The sequence below is a fragment of the Amphiura filiformis genome, chromosome 6, assembly GCF_039555335.1.
Source record: "Amphiura filiformis chromosome 6, Afil_fr2py, whole genome shotgun sequence".
Classification (NCBI taxonomy): Eukaryota; Metazoa; Echinodermata; class Ophiuroidea; order Amphilepidida; family Amphiuridae; genus Amphiura; species Amphiura filiformis.
This window is the reverse complement of record NC_092633.1, coordinates 15,569,244-15,586,113: the sequence shown is the minus strand read 5'-3', so window position 1 is coordinate 15,586,113 and position 16,870 is coordinate 15,569,244. Positions and strand designations below refer to the sequence as shown.

Below are 16,870 nucleotides of genomic sequence, written 5' to 3'. Positions count from 1 at the left end.
ATGGCAGTACCGACTTGTGACAAACTGTTTGGTTGGTTGATGTCTGGTCGATCAATCGAATTGACAGACGCTTGAAAGGTAGTTGATTATGATTGATTGGTTGGGTTTTAAATGATTGGACAGTCAGTTGAACTAATCATGACCAACTGGTTTGTATGTCTAGTTTATCCATCCATAAACCAATGTATCCCATTTACATTGGAATCAAATCACCACAACATATTCTCCATGATTAGTAGATTTACTTCCACCAGCTAATAACATTTGAGCACAATTGCCTCACATGTCATTGTTGTCAGCTTTTTAACCATCATTTTGACATACCGAAAAATCAACGATATTGATGTATGTCATGACCTCATACTATTAGCAGCCACTATCCAGTTCAGCCGAAATCAATATATTATATTGTCATGTTGATGACATTTCAGTTGTACATTTCATTACCACTCTTCACAGCTTCCAAATTTGATTAATACAAAATGTACACAGGACTGCACCCTGCTCCTTACAGAATTAACATTGCCTATTATAGTTCCTTCATTACAAATTAATATGGCACAGGAATCGTTGTAATCTTGCAATTCTCATTCCGCAAAATCCAGGGCATTTCAACAGACCTCCTTTTGAGAAGACTAAGGTGCTGTTTGTGGCTATTTAATGTGATACCCAGCTACTTACTTATAAAAGAATGAAAGAAAATCAGAACTATTAAATCAGAAATTGCCTGCCAACTACTTACTTAATGCCCATTCAATAATATTTGATTGTAAAAAAATTAATGTATTGTTTCATTTCTCAGAACTGAATATGAACAGTTATATCAAAATCTCAGTCAAAATAAATGTATAATTTTGCCTTTATCTTGGCCATATGCTGACATTTAAAGATATCCTTAAACTGGTACATACATGGCTGCTTGGCTTATTAACAAAGCACCAATTAGCATTTCAGGAGGAGGTTGTAATCAAAATGTGTTTAACTGTGTAAGCAAACATAATGGTAACTCAAATTCTTATGAAGAACAAATGTTACCTTTACGAAAAAGTCATTCCTCAGAAGGATAATTTTGTTAGCCAATGTGGATTTGAGTTTATGATCGATTGATTGATTGATTGACTCAGATGCCATGGCATTGAGTGATTCAGTTATGGCTTCCCTCATAAATTCATGTGATAGAGATCACAATGAGAGGACAGAAATCAATGTTTTTTTCTTGTTTTTTGTAATAATCACTGAGTGTCATATTTTGTGTCATTGCAATCCTTCTCGCTGAGGTGCTAATGCTGGGCTTGGCTGTTGACGAAATGCTTTTAAGTACTTCAGGTTAAATATTAACCTTGGCTTAAACTACTCTACCAGATCCCTACTGCTGCCACCCAGAGGTATACTGCTGCCCAGCTACTTCATTGGTACTGTAGAGTACACACATAGGAACCACATGTACAGTACACACACTGGTACTGGATTGGTACAGCTCTGGTACTCAGGAGTAGCCACAGCAGTAAGGGGTTGACAGCAATAGGAATCTGGCTGTGTAGGTATGATTACAACAGTGTGTATACAACAGTATGCATCATTGCTTCAAAACTCGTATCTAATTATATTAAATCATGTATATTTCTGTTTTTCATTTTTCTCATTTAGCTTCAAGCTGTGGTTGCCAAGGGCAGCATAGGAAGTGGGACACCCCCTCACCTCTCTCCTATCCCCACCGTGAAGACAGAAAGCATTGGCGATGTGCAGACAGCATCTCTCCAACAACACCTACAGAGACTACACCTTCAGCGACAGAGCGAAAGCCCACCGATACCGCGCAAATTGAATCCTGCTAGCACTCGGGTTAGTCCCCCGACGTCCATGACGCTTCCGGTACATCCAGAGGAGGATGCCATTGTTCAGTCCACATCAGAATCAAACTTTCAACTACGCCAGCATAGTTCTGCTTTGGATGTGCCGGAAAGAGCATCAGAGTCCGTAACTGGGAGATGGACAGACTCGCCCAACAGCACAGGTTTATCTGGCAGTCCTGTATTAAATACATTAAGTGGTCGTTCCGGTAGCCCAGTTTTAAACAGAACATTAAGTGCTTCTCCCACCAGTGGGCTGGTTGGTAGTCCTACCCAACACAGAAGATTAGAGTGCGAGGTTAGGGCGTGTAAGCCCACTAGTTGGCACCCAAGCGCAGCCGAAATGGCTCACAAGACATGGAAGAATCAATGGATTTATCCTCAGTGCAATTTGGTCAGCAAATAGGTTCACAATCAGATGGTGTCCTTTCTGCTGGTGTGTATGGTCATACTATAGAACAGACAATAAACCACCATGCTATGGGTCATCGTTTCTCTTTACAAGGACATAGTGGCACAAATCTTGACACCATTGGGGTAACAGTTGGTGGACATCCAGCATTACAACCCATATCGCAAATATCAGTGCCTCCTAATCAGCCACTTCAAACAGACACTGGAACTAACGCAAGAGCTACTCAACCAAATAATCTGTATTCAACTATCAACTCTTCAATCCAGCCATCAATCAATCAAAATAATCTCCCTCTCCTTCCCATGTCAGTACACAAACTCATCCTCACTATCTTCCCACCCGTCTCAAACAATAGATGATTCTGAATTACTCCAAGGGAGTGCTTTAGCCAGCCAGCAGCAGCAGCCAGTCTTATCAGCTGTCCCTTCAGAGCAGCGTTATCCTGTACCCAATCTTGTGCCTGCTGGATCATTCCATTTAAGTGAAGGAGGAACACAGTTTGCAATTGATGACAGTGACCTTGTACAAGCTATGGAAGAGAGTACTGCAGAAACAGGTGTGACAAATCCTCCTGTACACCATGGTAAGGATATATAGCAATTGATAAAAGAAGCAAACTTGAACTTCAAACAAATACTTCTTTTAAAGGTGCACTTTGTTATCCACAGCCTTATCACCCAATTTTCAAAACAAACAAAAAGATTTAAATTTTTATACATCGGACTGTGTGCAAAATAATTCTTGCAGATTCATTAAGCTTGGCAAAAATATTGTCAAATTTATCATGTGCTGTGCATGTTAACGGACAAAATTACAACACAGTGGCCCATGGAGCTGTCCAAAATCAGAATCACCTGAAATTTTGTGAATAAGCTTCTTTTGTGGATATCTACTGAAACACCATAGGAGGAGGATGTGTGAATCATAAAATATGCCTTTGAAATTGTACTCTTTTAAAGTGTCACCTTGTACAAAAGTTGATGGACTTTTTATGGTACTTTTATGGAATGGTATTTTTTAGTCTGGGGTAATGTAGTGTGGAATGGAATCAGGAGTCAAAAGGTCATTAAGAGCATCAAAGATACATATTTTGCAATTTCTCCCATGCTTCAATAGATTTCAATAGGACAGACACAAGAAACATTGGGTACAATGGCATGTGTGATGTCAATGAATGTGATGTCAAATGTCATTTAGGGGTTATTTTACAGATATGTTCATTCACAAATTTTGCCTTTTCTGATCGTGTAAAATGGAGGGGACACATAATTTACTAATCTTATTATTATTGAAGCTTTTATACTTGTTATAACGGAAGAAAGAAGGTGATGCCTATTTTTGTCTTTTTTCCTTTTCAGCATTCTTTCAAGTTGGTCGTAACCAGCTACCTCACGAATGCGAACTAATCGACACGGCCGGTCACGTACAGCGCCCGCAGGAGATATACAGGTTCAGGAACAATTGCTGAGGCAAGCATTTGGTGTTCCATCAGGTGACATCAGTCAATTTATAAACATGGCTAATAATAATGCCACAGATGACATTGGTTTGGTTGGTAGTGGTCGTATCGATGACAATGGTATCCCCACGTTACTAGCGCAAGGGATGAACATTCACACGCAGTTTGACGCTAAGTGATTCTGACATGTCTAGCGAGCCGTCGTGCATCAAACACGCAAAGTCGTTCAGTGTGACCACCTGCAAGGAGCTATGGGAGATTGTCACAGAAATTCGAAGAACGTTAGATAGCAAACAACCTGCTCTTATTTACAAAAATGATGAGAATATGTTTGCATTGCAACAGAATGGTGTGGAAATGGAGCTGGAGGTGTGTCAGGTGCCCGGTCTCACTCTTAATGGTTTAAAGCTACATAAAATTGCAGGGGATACGGTCCAGTATAAAGAACTTTGCCAAGATATTCTGAAGACAATCAACTTATAGCAATTGCTGAAGATTTCCAAATGTGAGTGTGTGTGTGTTGAAACTGCTACTGACAATAATGGTGTTTGTACCTGGCTTCTGCTCAACTATATCGTTGGGTAAACCCTGTTGGTTTACAAGAAGGCCAGAATGCATCATGGATAAAACAAAATACATTGTAGTCGATGATAAAACCTGAATGTATTTATTATTGGTATGGTACAACAATCCCCGTAGAGTTTATTTACGTTGTCATTTTGTACTTGCTGGTATATTACAATATAGCTGTACAAATCATAAAGTATGTACTTAAATTACACAACAATATGGTCACATGCACCAATATTTACATTTAGGCCAAAAAAAAAGTTGTTTGCTTGTCCTCGTCCATCTTGGTAGTCCCGACCGTAGAACTTTTTTTAAGGGTTTTTTTTTTAATTTTTCATAAAAAATCATTGACTTTTCATCTGAAAAACTGAGGATATAAAAGAAATGTTGTAAAATACCATTTTCTGCATGTTTTCCCCTGTCCAGTCGTACCTGACTGAGGGTTCTGATATTTCGTAATTATTAACAGCCTCAGTGTCTCATAAATTAAAACATTGTTAAACTTAAAAATGCAGTATTTTATATGTCAAAGTAAGTAGGGTTTACCTTCAATTTGTCTTTGGTGGAAATTCTGTGGTCAGTGAGTGTTTTACATTCCAAAAAGTACTCCACATTATACTTTTGGTAGCCTATTTGAAAGAAAAAAGATGCAAGGAAAAAAAATCTTTTCCCGACCGACTGACCCAACTTCTTAATCCATGGACAAGCAAACAATTTTTGTATTTTTTGGCTTTATTCTTGGTTTTATACTGTCATACCACTTACCGCTGCGGGACGCTACATCGTGCCACTTGCATTTTCCTTCAAGCAGCAGTCACCAAGCGGCATGTCTCTCAGTGGCAATGGCATGTTGAAAGCCAGTGTTGTCGCTCATTACTGATTGGCCAAAAATCTTATCCTGTGCCATATGTCGGAGTGGAAACACTCCTGAGTTAACCTGAATTCAACTCCACTTTGGGCATAGCGATCGAAAGTGATCGATATATTGGCTTGCCACTGGTCAATGCTGCTATTGCTGGCCTGATTGCGTGAGTGGCGTAAAAATCGTCAACAAAGCGGCAAGCAGCATGACGGTATGAAACGAGCATTGGGGATGTTTTTATTTATTGCTTCCATAGACCATATAAAAATAACACTAGTTGATGCTGCATGAGCAATCGGTGGTAAGCTATCCAGATGTTCTGCAAAATTCACAGTAATAGCATTGTGGAATGTAACATTGATCATTTGATTGTTGTTAAGTTGTTTAACTGTTTCTAAGAAACTTAAGAGTATTGTTCTATCAGTGTAACAGCTCTTGTGATTTGTGAGATATGTGTGATAAAAAGTTGGTAAGAAATAACCTGTTAGGAATTTGACAAAATTAAAACCTATGCTGCCTCTCACCATGTCAAACTGCTTGAAGGCATAATATACAATTTCGGTCAAATTTAAGTGTACATGTTATTCGTGACCAAAAATGACTGGAACATGATGAGGGTTCTGAATGAAATGAACTCATGGCCTAACAGAGCTGTATGAGCAAGATAAAAGTCACTGACAGGCCTACAGCTTTTGTCAAGTGAAAGTATGCCAAACTGGGTTGTGGTATTGTACTTTAGATAGAATTACAAAATACTGTGCCCAGCAAACACAAAATGTTTTACACTTTACAGAAAACGTTTAAATGCCAGGTTACATAAAGGGATTAAAACGTTTTGATAATATTTAGAAAACATTTTTGACAACTTGATGCAAAACATTCTAACATAATATTATGAAGTGTTGACCAAATATTTTCCTGAAATGTTTGCCAACAATTATTTTGCTATAACATTTTGACAACAGTTTAAAATGTTGACGTAGTGTTTTTTGTTCATATAAATCATTTTCATAGCCTTTATATAACCTGACATTTAAATGTTATCAAAACGATTTGACGAAAACAAAACGGTGTTCATAACACGTTTTAACATTTAAAAAACATTTTTTGCTTGCTGGGTTGTTTTACTTTGCAAGAAAATAGTATTTATGTTGAATTAGAATTATCTTGTTTTCTGTAAAGTTTCCCCGCCTACCTTTGTTATCATTGTAGCTTCCAATGTAATCCAAAGAACAAATCAACAAGTTGCTTATTTCGGACAGGTACTGTAGAAGTGGTTATCTTTGGGTGGTCTATATTTGTGGGACACATTGTGCTTGCTTTTAAGTTTAAAGTATTTTATATAGACTTATACATGAAATTGACATCTGCACATGTTTGTAATTTTTTGCAAGCTTAAAACAATATTGTAATATTTGTTTATAGGATGCCCTCAATTTTTTTTCAACATTCTTTTTTTACACAGTTATAATGTACTTCAATAAACTAACATACCCCGCGTGTGTTGCATTTGTTGACAATATCTGAGATTTTGAACAGTGGCGTAGCGTTATAGCGGGGGGGCAAGTGTTGCAAAATTGGGAAAATCCCAAAGGAAAAGTGCCAAATAATGGCTTGTGCCCCAATCATAAACATAATGGATGGTGCCCCCCCCCCCCCATATGATGACCCATGCTAAGCCACTGATTTTGAATAAAACGATGTCCCATCGTTTTATTCATTCATTCTAAATACTAGTTTTGTCATATTTGTTCGACTCAAAATTTAAAAGCGACAAAATATAAGTGTATTTTTTACGAAAATGTTACAATATTGCGTTAAAACATGCAAGATCCACTTTTACAGTATACCAAATAAGCAACAAAGTAAACCCTATTTTATTATTGCACCATTAAGACAAAGAAAACATGATTTACAGTTCAGATGTCTTAAGTTGTATTTTGACGGTGTATTATGAAGAGATGTTGAGAATGTCGAATTGATTAGGTTGCCAATTTGGCAACTCTGATGAATTAGTTTGTATTTGTTTGTGTGTTTACTTGGTGAAATATTATTACCTGTGTACCATGTTCCTGGTGAGACTGCAGTGCCCCAAATTAACCATGCATGTTGAGAGATTAGGAGGAAGATGAGGGGAGGGGAGGGGTGCTCAGTATTCACTATTCACCAATTTCTATCCCCATCAAATGAACCCAAGATTGAAATCCTGAACTATTTGTATGAATATCTTTTTACTTGACACAAGCCAAATGGACTGAATATTTGGATATATTTGTAAATTTTGGAAATGAATACCTCAATTAAATTTCCAAATTGTTTAAGAGTTTCCTGGCACGTGATGGTGAGATCATCAATCAAACGCATAGAGCTACATGCTCGATGATCACCAGTAACGAGTTGTTACCCATCTTGTTGTCATCTCCTGCTTACAAAATCAGTGATTAATTTGGTTATCAAAAAACTTCCTTCACCCAATTGAACTTGGGGAGCTGCACAGATAATTTGTGAATGTTAGAATCTAAGTGCGGATAGATTTGCACCGGGAAAAATGCACTTCCGTATATCCTCGAATAGTCGCCCACGGGGACGTTGCATTTTCCAAAAGGGGGTGTTTATTAGAGGTAATTTTTATCGTGCTGAAATGAAGGAACTATGACTTAGGAACGATGACTTCAGGTTAACTTCCGGGTTTGCGATCAACTACAGACGCCATTACCGATCATGTGTGCACCTTGCATTAATCACAAGATAGCATGCAAATATCTGCATTTTTGAAACATCTTGGTTGAAAAAATGGTGGGGCCGTTTAATTGAAGGGGGCGACTATTCGATAATATACGGTATATAAATCCAAAATTTATTATATTATCATTATATTACAAGTCCAAAGCTATTCTAACGCTTAACATTGTATCCTATGGAAGAGTTTACAATGGGTTTAGGAATTCAATACATCGCAGCTGTTGGTGAAATCAACCTTCATATTGGTAGCGTGCTGTGAAGTATTACCAGGATTTAGTCCTACACGTAAGAAATGATGACCTGTATTCTCCAAAGGAATCAACTTCTCTGAATCAAGTCAAAGAACCAAAGGAGGAGGATCTAATTTCATCACAACGTTGCTGGGTAGGAAAAACCTCCTATGTGATTTTGGCCCCTGAACATGTTTAAAACAAAACTGCCAAAAGGTTACATTGAAGGTTTTGCTTTAAACATGTTCAGGGCCCACCGACGAAGCTGTTTTAAACTGATTTGAAATTTGTGTTTGTTAATATAATGCACAACTATTTGAATCTTTCGTAAAAGGAAGAGAGTGAGAGAGAATGTTTTTATTAATACGGATTTAGGGAAGAATTGCAATATATTTTAATATTATGTATGCTTGGTATTTTTGTAAACCGATGTTTATGTAAAATAAAAATACTTTTTAATGTTTGTGACTTTTTAAGTTGCAAAACTTTGGGTAATAATTAATTGGCAATGTTACTTATAAATACAGATATTTTGCTTGTATTACAAACAATATGGAATTTCACTACCATTATTAAATTTATTTATTATTACACACAAAGATTAAAATTTACTTGATATTGGTTGCCTTTTATAGTGATGTACAAATGTACACAAAAATGGGCTCGGTGTCACAGTGGTACACACATCAAGCTATTCCAGTTGAATTCTGCACCCACTGTAGAAAATGGAACTGCTTTCTTAACTCCAGTTGAACTTCATTGTCAATCCAGGTGGATTATTTTGACCATTTAATGTTAACATCCAGCTTATAACTGGAAAATGTTGCAATACAGTTGGATTTTACACTATTTGAGTCATTTTGATTGGAATATCAAATTCCTTTTGGGGTGGGTGCTTTTCAAATGGAATAGCTTAATTAACTGAATATGAATTAATTTTGTTGTGTAATCTGTGTATCAACCCATAGCACTGTTATGCTTTGCATGCCATGGATCACCTCTTCATTTTGCCTGGCTGGGCACTACTACGGGTGTCATTGCAAAGCTTGGACTCATCCTCAAGGGTTGATCTGATTATATAATCATTAGGTGAAGCTGGACCTGATTTATATGGTGGAGCTTGAAACTAAAGCTATGGTGAACACATGTCTATCTTGGCCTTGAGCATGTGGGCTAATATGGACTTGAATGATGTTGAATGAATTCAAGGGAAGCATGACCTTGCATATTTGGCAGTGTGGTAAAGCTTGACCTTATTTTCTGTTGGAAATGGTGAAGCTTGACCTAAAACAATTATCAAAAGGTGGATGAGGAGTGTGGGTTCAAGCTTCACAATGACACCTCCACAAATATAAAGTGCTGCATGAAAGATGGTATAGTCTGTCACTAGGTTTATGTTTGCGATATTTGAAAGTTGTATTGCATTGTGCTCTTATGCATTTGCCCATGAATATTATAGTTTCCTTGTTTTTGTAAGCGTAATAATTTTGACTTCCATCATAATGTTAAATTATTATTAAGTGCCACAGCTTCAGGAATGTATCAACCCAACCCTATAGCTAAAATAATAGATTCTCGATCATGAGAGCTCAATAGGCACGCATTGACAATTGCGTTGGCGTACAACGCCTACCACACACATTGTGCGTGCACAATCGATCGCGCTATCGTGTCATTCCACTAAACTTGCGACATTACGCAGTGCACGCAGTACATTCATACTCTCATGATCGAGAAATTATTATTTTAGCTATAGAAATGGAAAACATGCATTATAAGATTGGGCAAAGTTAGACATGTTTCAAGCCCGTATCTACCCAAATCCCACAGAACTGTTTCTGTGGTATGTATTGGTAGTGCGTGTCGGATGACAATGGTGAATGATCATGATGATATATTATGTAGTTATGGGCATGGTCAGCAATTCATACCAACGGATCAATTTAGAGAAGTTGGAAAAAGATTAAATAATGAAAGACAACATGGGTACATCTGTGCATGCTGAAAGTAACTCTGTCAAAATACTGGCGTCGTACTCTAGAGGAAGCCAAATGGACTATCTTCGTTAAAATATGGAGAGAAAAGTTGACAACCTTTTTTGGCTGCACCTATAGAATTGCGAGTGCAATATTTGATGCCTTTAGGCGACGAAAAAAAGAAACCCTGTTCTATGGGCGGATGGGCCCTTCAAGTAGAGTCGGTCGGTCAGCCTTTTTTTTTCTCTTTTGGAAATGACCCAAAAAATCACCAAAATCTGTAAATAATTTGCAATTTGAGAAAATACAATAAAAAATTGTTCCTGAGATTTCCAAAATTTGGGTCGGCATTCATTTGTACAGGAAAATTTTTGTCCCCAATTTGTTCAAAATCTGGGTCGGTCGGGCCCATAGAACAGGGTTTTCTTTTTTCCTCACCTTATGGTGCATTTAGCCAAATGATTCAAAATTCTCTACTTTTATAAGTTACGAAGCTGTCAAAATATGCATTGCTTGAAACACACATTGCATCAATTTATTAGAACATTTGCTTTCTACACATTAAAATGTGCAAATGTTGCTTTGAATTAAGTGTAAAGCCATTTCAGGGTAGTTATTATTAATTAAGATAATATGCGACGTGATCAAGGGGAATGAGTCACATGTCGACCCTGGTCGAAAATGAATTTTACGCAGGTTTCTAAGGAGGACATGTAGAGCTTCCAGAAACTGAAAACCCCAAGTTGATACGACGTTTCTTTGCAAAGTTACATCAATTTATCAATCGCTGAAAACAATAGAAAACAAAAGTTTTTGAATATTTTCTTTGCCAATATCTCAAAATCAATGTTAGCGACATCCGGCTCATTTCCCTTGATCATGTCACATATTAGGATCAGTCAGTAAAATTTGTTGTTTGAACTATGCCAATGGTGGAAGAAGAAACTTGTATGTAGAAGACAATCCTATTGGAAAGATTTATTTTTGATCTTTTATATATTACTGGATTATATTTTGTTGTATGTAAAGATGATCATATATTGTACATATATACATAAGATAGTAGTTTGCTGTAATACCAAAGCTTATGTGCAAGGGGTTTTACGTATGGCAGCTATTGCAAAATATCCAATTATGATTTCATTTTCATGTGCTGCCCTGTGATTTTATGAGGAGAGATTTGTGTGTAGAAATCGTTAGGTATTTTACAGTACATGTAGTAAACTTTAATTAATTGTCCACAGCTGCCTTAACCAGTTTGCTGGCAATGGAATAGGGGATAAAAAGTTATACCTTATCCTGTAAATTCCCATTGAGACCATCCCTGATCCTGGAAAGCCCTGTAAATATCAAATATCCCACACACTCAACTCTTTGCCAATCCCACTAGATTTTTCTCCAGTCCTGTTCCCATGCATATTTCCCCAAAGAATCTTTATCTCCCATACGAGCCATACAATCATGGAAAAGGTGTGAACAGAAAGTCTACAACTTCCTGTTTTCCCAAATTCTGGACATAATCAGACAATGAAGAGAATTGTAAGTACAGTAATTGGATGTTGCAGGATGTGTTAGTGTTAAGGTGGATTTAAGTAGGATAAAAGTTGTATGTATATACCGGTAAAGTTTTACTTTCACACAAGGTGAAGCTGATAAATTGGCAAACTATTATTAAGATACAAGTGTGTGCGCAGTCAATGCTGCTTGGGTAGCCATTAACACATGGATACTTAGAGGTGTTTCCAATGTTTTATGAAATAAGCATGAATAAGTATGACCAAATTGACCAACTTAGCGTTTTTTAACTGAGTGAATCATCCAATGTCAGTCGTTATTCTCCGATGATTCCCAGGTAGGGTTTACAGACAGCCAGGCTGGCGTTACTCTGGTCTCCACTGGTTACAAGGTCTTTGTTCCCCACAATTCAAATGCAGTAATGGAGGGAGCGGATAATAAAGATATTTGCCGCCACCAGGAATGGAACTGGGGACCTGATGATAAGCTGGTCCACACCTTCAGCAATTAGACACATAAAGAAAAGATTGTTTTGTCACAAGCAATGGAGGATAATGGTATAGTCATTGACTTGCAGGAAGTTGTGTCACAAACTCTTCTCTATTTTCTTTTTCAATTGTATCAGTTAGAAAAGTTGGTGTACCTTATTTAACCCAATCAGCAACCCATGTGGACTCTTATAACTTACATCATTTGGTTGCAATGGTTATTTCTAGATGTCAGCTGATTAGGGTTCTGCTGCTTGTCTCTATGTAGAGCTTTATCTTGAGTTATGAAAATGGTTTATATGGTGTCTTGGCTCATTGTGATCAGGAATTTGCTGTAAAAGTGTACAGATGCCTGTTGGCTTTTTGTAGTGCACTATAAAACACCTTGTTTTTTGTGAACATTTAGCTGGCTACTCTAGGGAAAGATTAAAATTTGTTCATCCTATTAACCCAGAGAACTAAGTATAATAACTTTCATTTAGCATGCAGGTGGGTAAAATTATTTAAATTAAAAACATCTTGATATTGTCTGTTTGAATGGCTTTGACATTTGCTTTCAGTTCTTATGTGGCCAAATTGTTATGAATTACGCTGGGGAATTGCAACATGGCTTCACATGGGAAAAGTAAATTTTGTCTTTCACAAACGTCTCCTCTAAATTACTTTGTAAAGTGCCAGGGTTGCTAAGGCCAAATAGGATGCATAATAAAAGTAGAGGATGTTTATGTATGTCCTGTACTACAGGCAAATGCCTAATTTACTTGGCAGTGGGTCATGTGTGGTTGTGCTACACATATAACTAGTAATAGGCTGACATTGTTCAGTTGTTAATCTGTGTGTCAGTATATTTCCAATTTATGCAAAAAAAGGTGTATGTCCGACACCCAACTGCATTAACACCATTCTATATGATCACTCCATGATTTTTATGTGTCTTACCTATTACAGGTTGAAACAAAGTAAAGTATTGACTGGTTACGTACTCAAAAATTTCTTATATATCAGTTTTGTTAATTTTAGTATGAACATTTTAAGTGTCAAATATAGCCAAATGTATGAGTAGGTTTGTCAACGGTCAGTTGTGGTGTGATTTGTATAAGTACTTAACAAAACTCATTCATTTTGATGTATTTATTTTTGTTACTGGTTGAAAATGAAGATTAATAAGTATGTCTCTCAAGTAATAAGCATGATAAATATTGTGTGATGTAGTGCAGAGGTGTAGATGTCACAAGGACCTGGGGAGAGGGGAAAGTTCCCTCTGTTGTGCAGAGGTATAGCGTCACAAGGATACAGGGAGGGGGGGAAGTAAATATTTTAAAATTAACAATAAAAAATGCCAAACAAATAGCTGGTGCCCCCTTAATCATACATGGTGTCCCTTCCCCATTGGATGAACTACGCTACATCTGTGATGTAGTCTTAGTTTGTGGTCTTCCATTGTTTTACGCAGTGTCCACATGAATGTCCACTACAGATGAGATGAGTTCATAATTGTACACATTTTGTTTTCGATTGCATGATTACACGCCAGATATTTCAAAACATCTAAGGAACCAGAGTCTTGACACGATAGAAGATGTGGAGTGGAGAGCTCTGTTAATCTTAAATCGTTAATTTGAGGTGACTAATGTATTGATCTTGTTTGGTACAGGTGGATGTATCATGGGCCATAGACAGGATTCCATGATGTCAAGCACTTTACCATGAAAAGAGACTTTTATTATAGTCCATTTGGCTTCCTTGAAACAATAGCATCTGTGTGTGATTCATGCACAATCAAAGATGGTGTATCTGTAGGGGCAGTCACTTTGCAAAATGCATCGTGCGCTACAGATGCACCGCCTTTGATTGCGTGTGTTCACACATGAACACTACTGTCTCGAGAAAGCTGAATGGACTATAGATTCTTGTTCCTTCAACCCTCGGGGGATCTTGCACGCCTATTAAGTTACATACAGCATTGCATGCTGGTGATACAATTTTCACCCTGCTATGATAATTGCGAAATTAATTTGTATTTCTGAGAACAAGTACATAATATAGTTGAAGCATGCATCAGCAACATAATCACCTTAATCATTTCTGATTATTCCCTTTAATTTGTCTCATTTCTTGTGCAAAGATTGGTGAATAGATGTTTAAATGCATGCTTGAACCATTTTTTGTACTCAAAATTACAAAAAATGACTTGGGCAATTATCGAAGCAGGTGATGATAATTATGTGGTTACAAACAGTGAGCATCACATTATTTTGTCACACATTTTATGGAATGATTGGCCCTCGTGAACAGATTAAGCAAAACTTTATGAAATTTGAGATTTTCTTTTTGCCTTCGTTTTAATCAGGTCAATAGTACTTGATTTGCCCATAGTAGACTACAACATAATTGAATTACAAAAATTGCCAGTCATTGCAAATACAATGAGTACATGTAGTAGTACATTTTAAAGCTAGTATCTTAATTTTCTGAGTTGATCAGCCTTGATGTATGGTTGCATTGTGCATGCATTCATGATTGCAGCGCATACCGGAATTCTGTACTATTATGATACTTTGTTTAGGACAAATTGCTTAATATTTATATACATAAACTATGGCATTGTTTGAAAATTGGTGCACAAATGTGGAATATGAACCAGACAAGTTGCATTGAATGAAGTCAAGCCTCTCTTTTTATCAACTACATTTGCAAAAGTTTTTCATGGAGTTGAGAAAAAAAAATGATTTCTCTTGTGTTAGATTTTACTATCACATTTTCTTTTTACACTTTTATACATGAGATCCAGTGTGACATAAGAATCACAAATCAATTGTTTAGCTCCGACAGATGAATACTGTACTTGTGTTATCCTGGTGAAAGTAATGAATTGTGAAAGTTTGCCATCTATGCTTATATAATATGTAGAAAGCCAAACCAGTCTGGTACTACAATAGGCCACACTATATAGGTGACCCAGGAGCTACGTCACTTCCGGTCAGGAGCCGTTGAAAACAAAGCACAGTGCGGCACCAAACCCAAACAACAACACAACATCAGCATTTACGTTTTGTTTGTTGTCAACGGCATATAACCAGGATGTTAAAAATTTACCTGGATGACCGTGGTGACCTATAAAGATTGATGTTTAGTTCAAGTTTGTTCTATATCCATGGATATGTGACAGATTTAAGAGTCACTTTATTGTATAGACAGTCATGATCACATACTTAAGGAACAACCCAAAAGAACAATGATGTCCTATAAACAAAACTAGTTTCATTTGCAGGGGTTAAAAATCTTGTATGGTTGTAAAAAAAGTTTTCAACATTTCAGGATTATGTTTCTGGCAGGGAGGTACGGGGTGAGCAGAGAAACAAAACTAGACCATTTTTCACCCTCATGTGGCAGTGATGTCAGTGCGCATTTCAAAAGGCGCAGCTTCAAATCGCTAGCGTACCGCTCAAAGGGCTGGTGTATTTTTAATACACGCAAAGCTGCCTCAATGTCACTGCCATATCAGGGTGGAAAACAGTATGATTTAGTTTATTGGACATAAATCTTTTGGGGTGATTCCTTAAAGATAGATAACCCATGGAATAGCAGTGTTATTTGAAGGTGCTTTTAGGTTAATTTGCAAATTGCATCTCCCTTTCATTTTCCCTAGGCAAAGTTTGATATCATAACTTTTAACCTACCCAAAACAATTGAAACAAGATTTTCAACATAAAATTGAAAAGAAATGTTTGATTTTGTGTAGTCTTCACATTTGATTCCTTTTAGATATTTGAAGAGCACTAACAAAGGTGCCAAAATCTGTTTTTGATGATTTTTTACGATCCCCTGGATGAACAATCACTGAATAGGTCTTTAAAAGTTGGAAAGTAAATAAGTTACTGCATTTTTATTTCAATACTTTTGCTTACCAACACAAGAAAATGGTTCTTTATTGTCTGGCTTGATCCCTTTCATCTCTATCCTGTCTCTTCCATCTTCTTTCCCTTGCTGATCTCTATTGTCTTATTTCCATCATTTATTTTTTGTCCCTTTTAGATATATTGGTTAATTGTTCCTTGAAATGATATGTGAGTGGAAGGGTAATGTTTTTGATAATTTTGTTTGGTATTTTGCCCATATGTCATCTATATATCGATCACATGGTGCTGATGTTGTTCCAGCTATCAGTGTGTTGTGTTAAATATGCATGCGATAGTCCTTGTATAAATGTATAAAAAACATCAATTTTTGTGACAAAATGTAGCATATTTTTATGATTTTTTGTGAAAAGAATATATTGTACAGTGCTGAAATGATTTTTGCAAGATCAAAACCTGTATTAAAGTGTATATGTGCATAGTGTATGTATCATGAATGAAACAATAAAAAGAGATATTTAAAATGTTATTTACTATTATAGTGCTATCATTGGTAGTACGTAAGAAATGTTTGTATAAAAATACCATAATTTTGGCCTATTGTGATAATATGACAATATTTGCAAGTATTTGTAACAAGACTTTGCAGTATAATTTGATGAAAATATTGGCTATTGTTTGTTATTGAGATATCTCTGCTTCCTTGTATATGGATGCCAAGTGCAGCTATGTCTTGCATCCCATTTGATATATTGTATTGATGATGTTCTGTGTGAATCAATGAATAGCTCATCATGGTCTGCTATTATTAAAAGATAACAAAAAAGCTTGCTATGCACATCTGCGTATTTATACAATTATTTGGTGTGATAATGATGACATAGGAGTGGTTTGAGGGCACTATTT

The 16,870-nt window shown here is 36.6% G+C and overlaps 3 protein-coding genes across 4 annotated transcripts in view; all 3 read left to right on the top strand.

The window, feature by feature from the left end:
* Positions 1-2,394, top strand: part of LOC140155043 (serine/threonine-protein kinase SIK3-like) — a 57,732-nt gene extending 55,338 nt beyond the window's left edge. For both annotated transcript variants that reach the window (XM_072177726.1, XM_072177727.1), the window contains exon 13: positions 1,648-2,394. In XM_072177726.1, coding sequence (XP_072033827.1) covers positions 1,648-2,256 — 609 coding nt within the window. In that variant the 3' untranslated portion in view covers positions 2,257-2,394. The remainder of the gene's footprint in view (positions 1-1,647) is intronic.
* Positions 2,392-4,021, top strand: LOC140154372 (uncharacterized; the record flags this gene model as incomplete). Its single annotated transcript, XM_072176938.1, has 2 exons — positions 2,392-2,848; positions 3,624-4,021. Coding segments are annotated over 2 exons (567 nt in total), but the record flags the coding sequence as incomplete, so codon positions are not given.
* LOC140154371 (probable serine/threonine-protein kinase MARK-A) lies at positions 3,911-4,207 on the top strand. Its single transcript, XM_072176937.1, has one exon. It carries the CDS (start codon positions 3,911-3,913, stop codon positions 4,205-4,207), a length of 297 nt encoding a protein of 98 aa, XP_072033038.1.
* Positions 4,208-16,870: the final 12,663 nt, after the last annotated feature.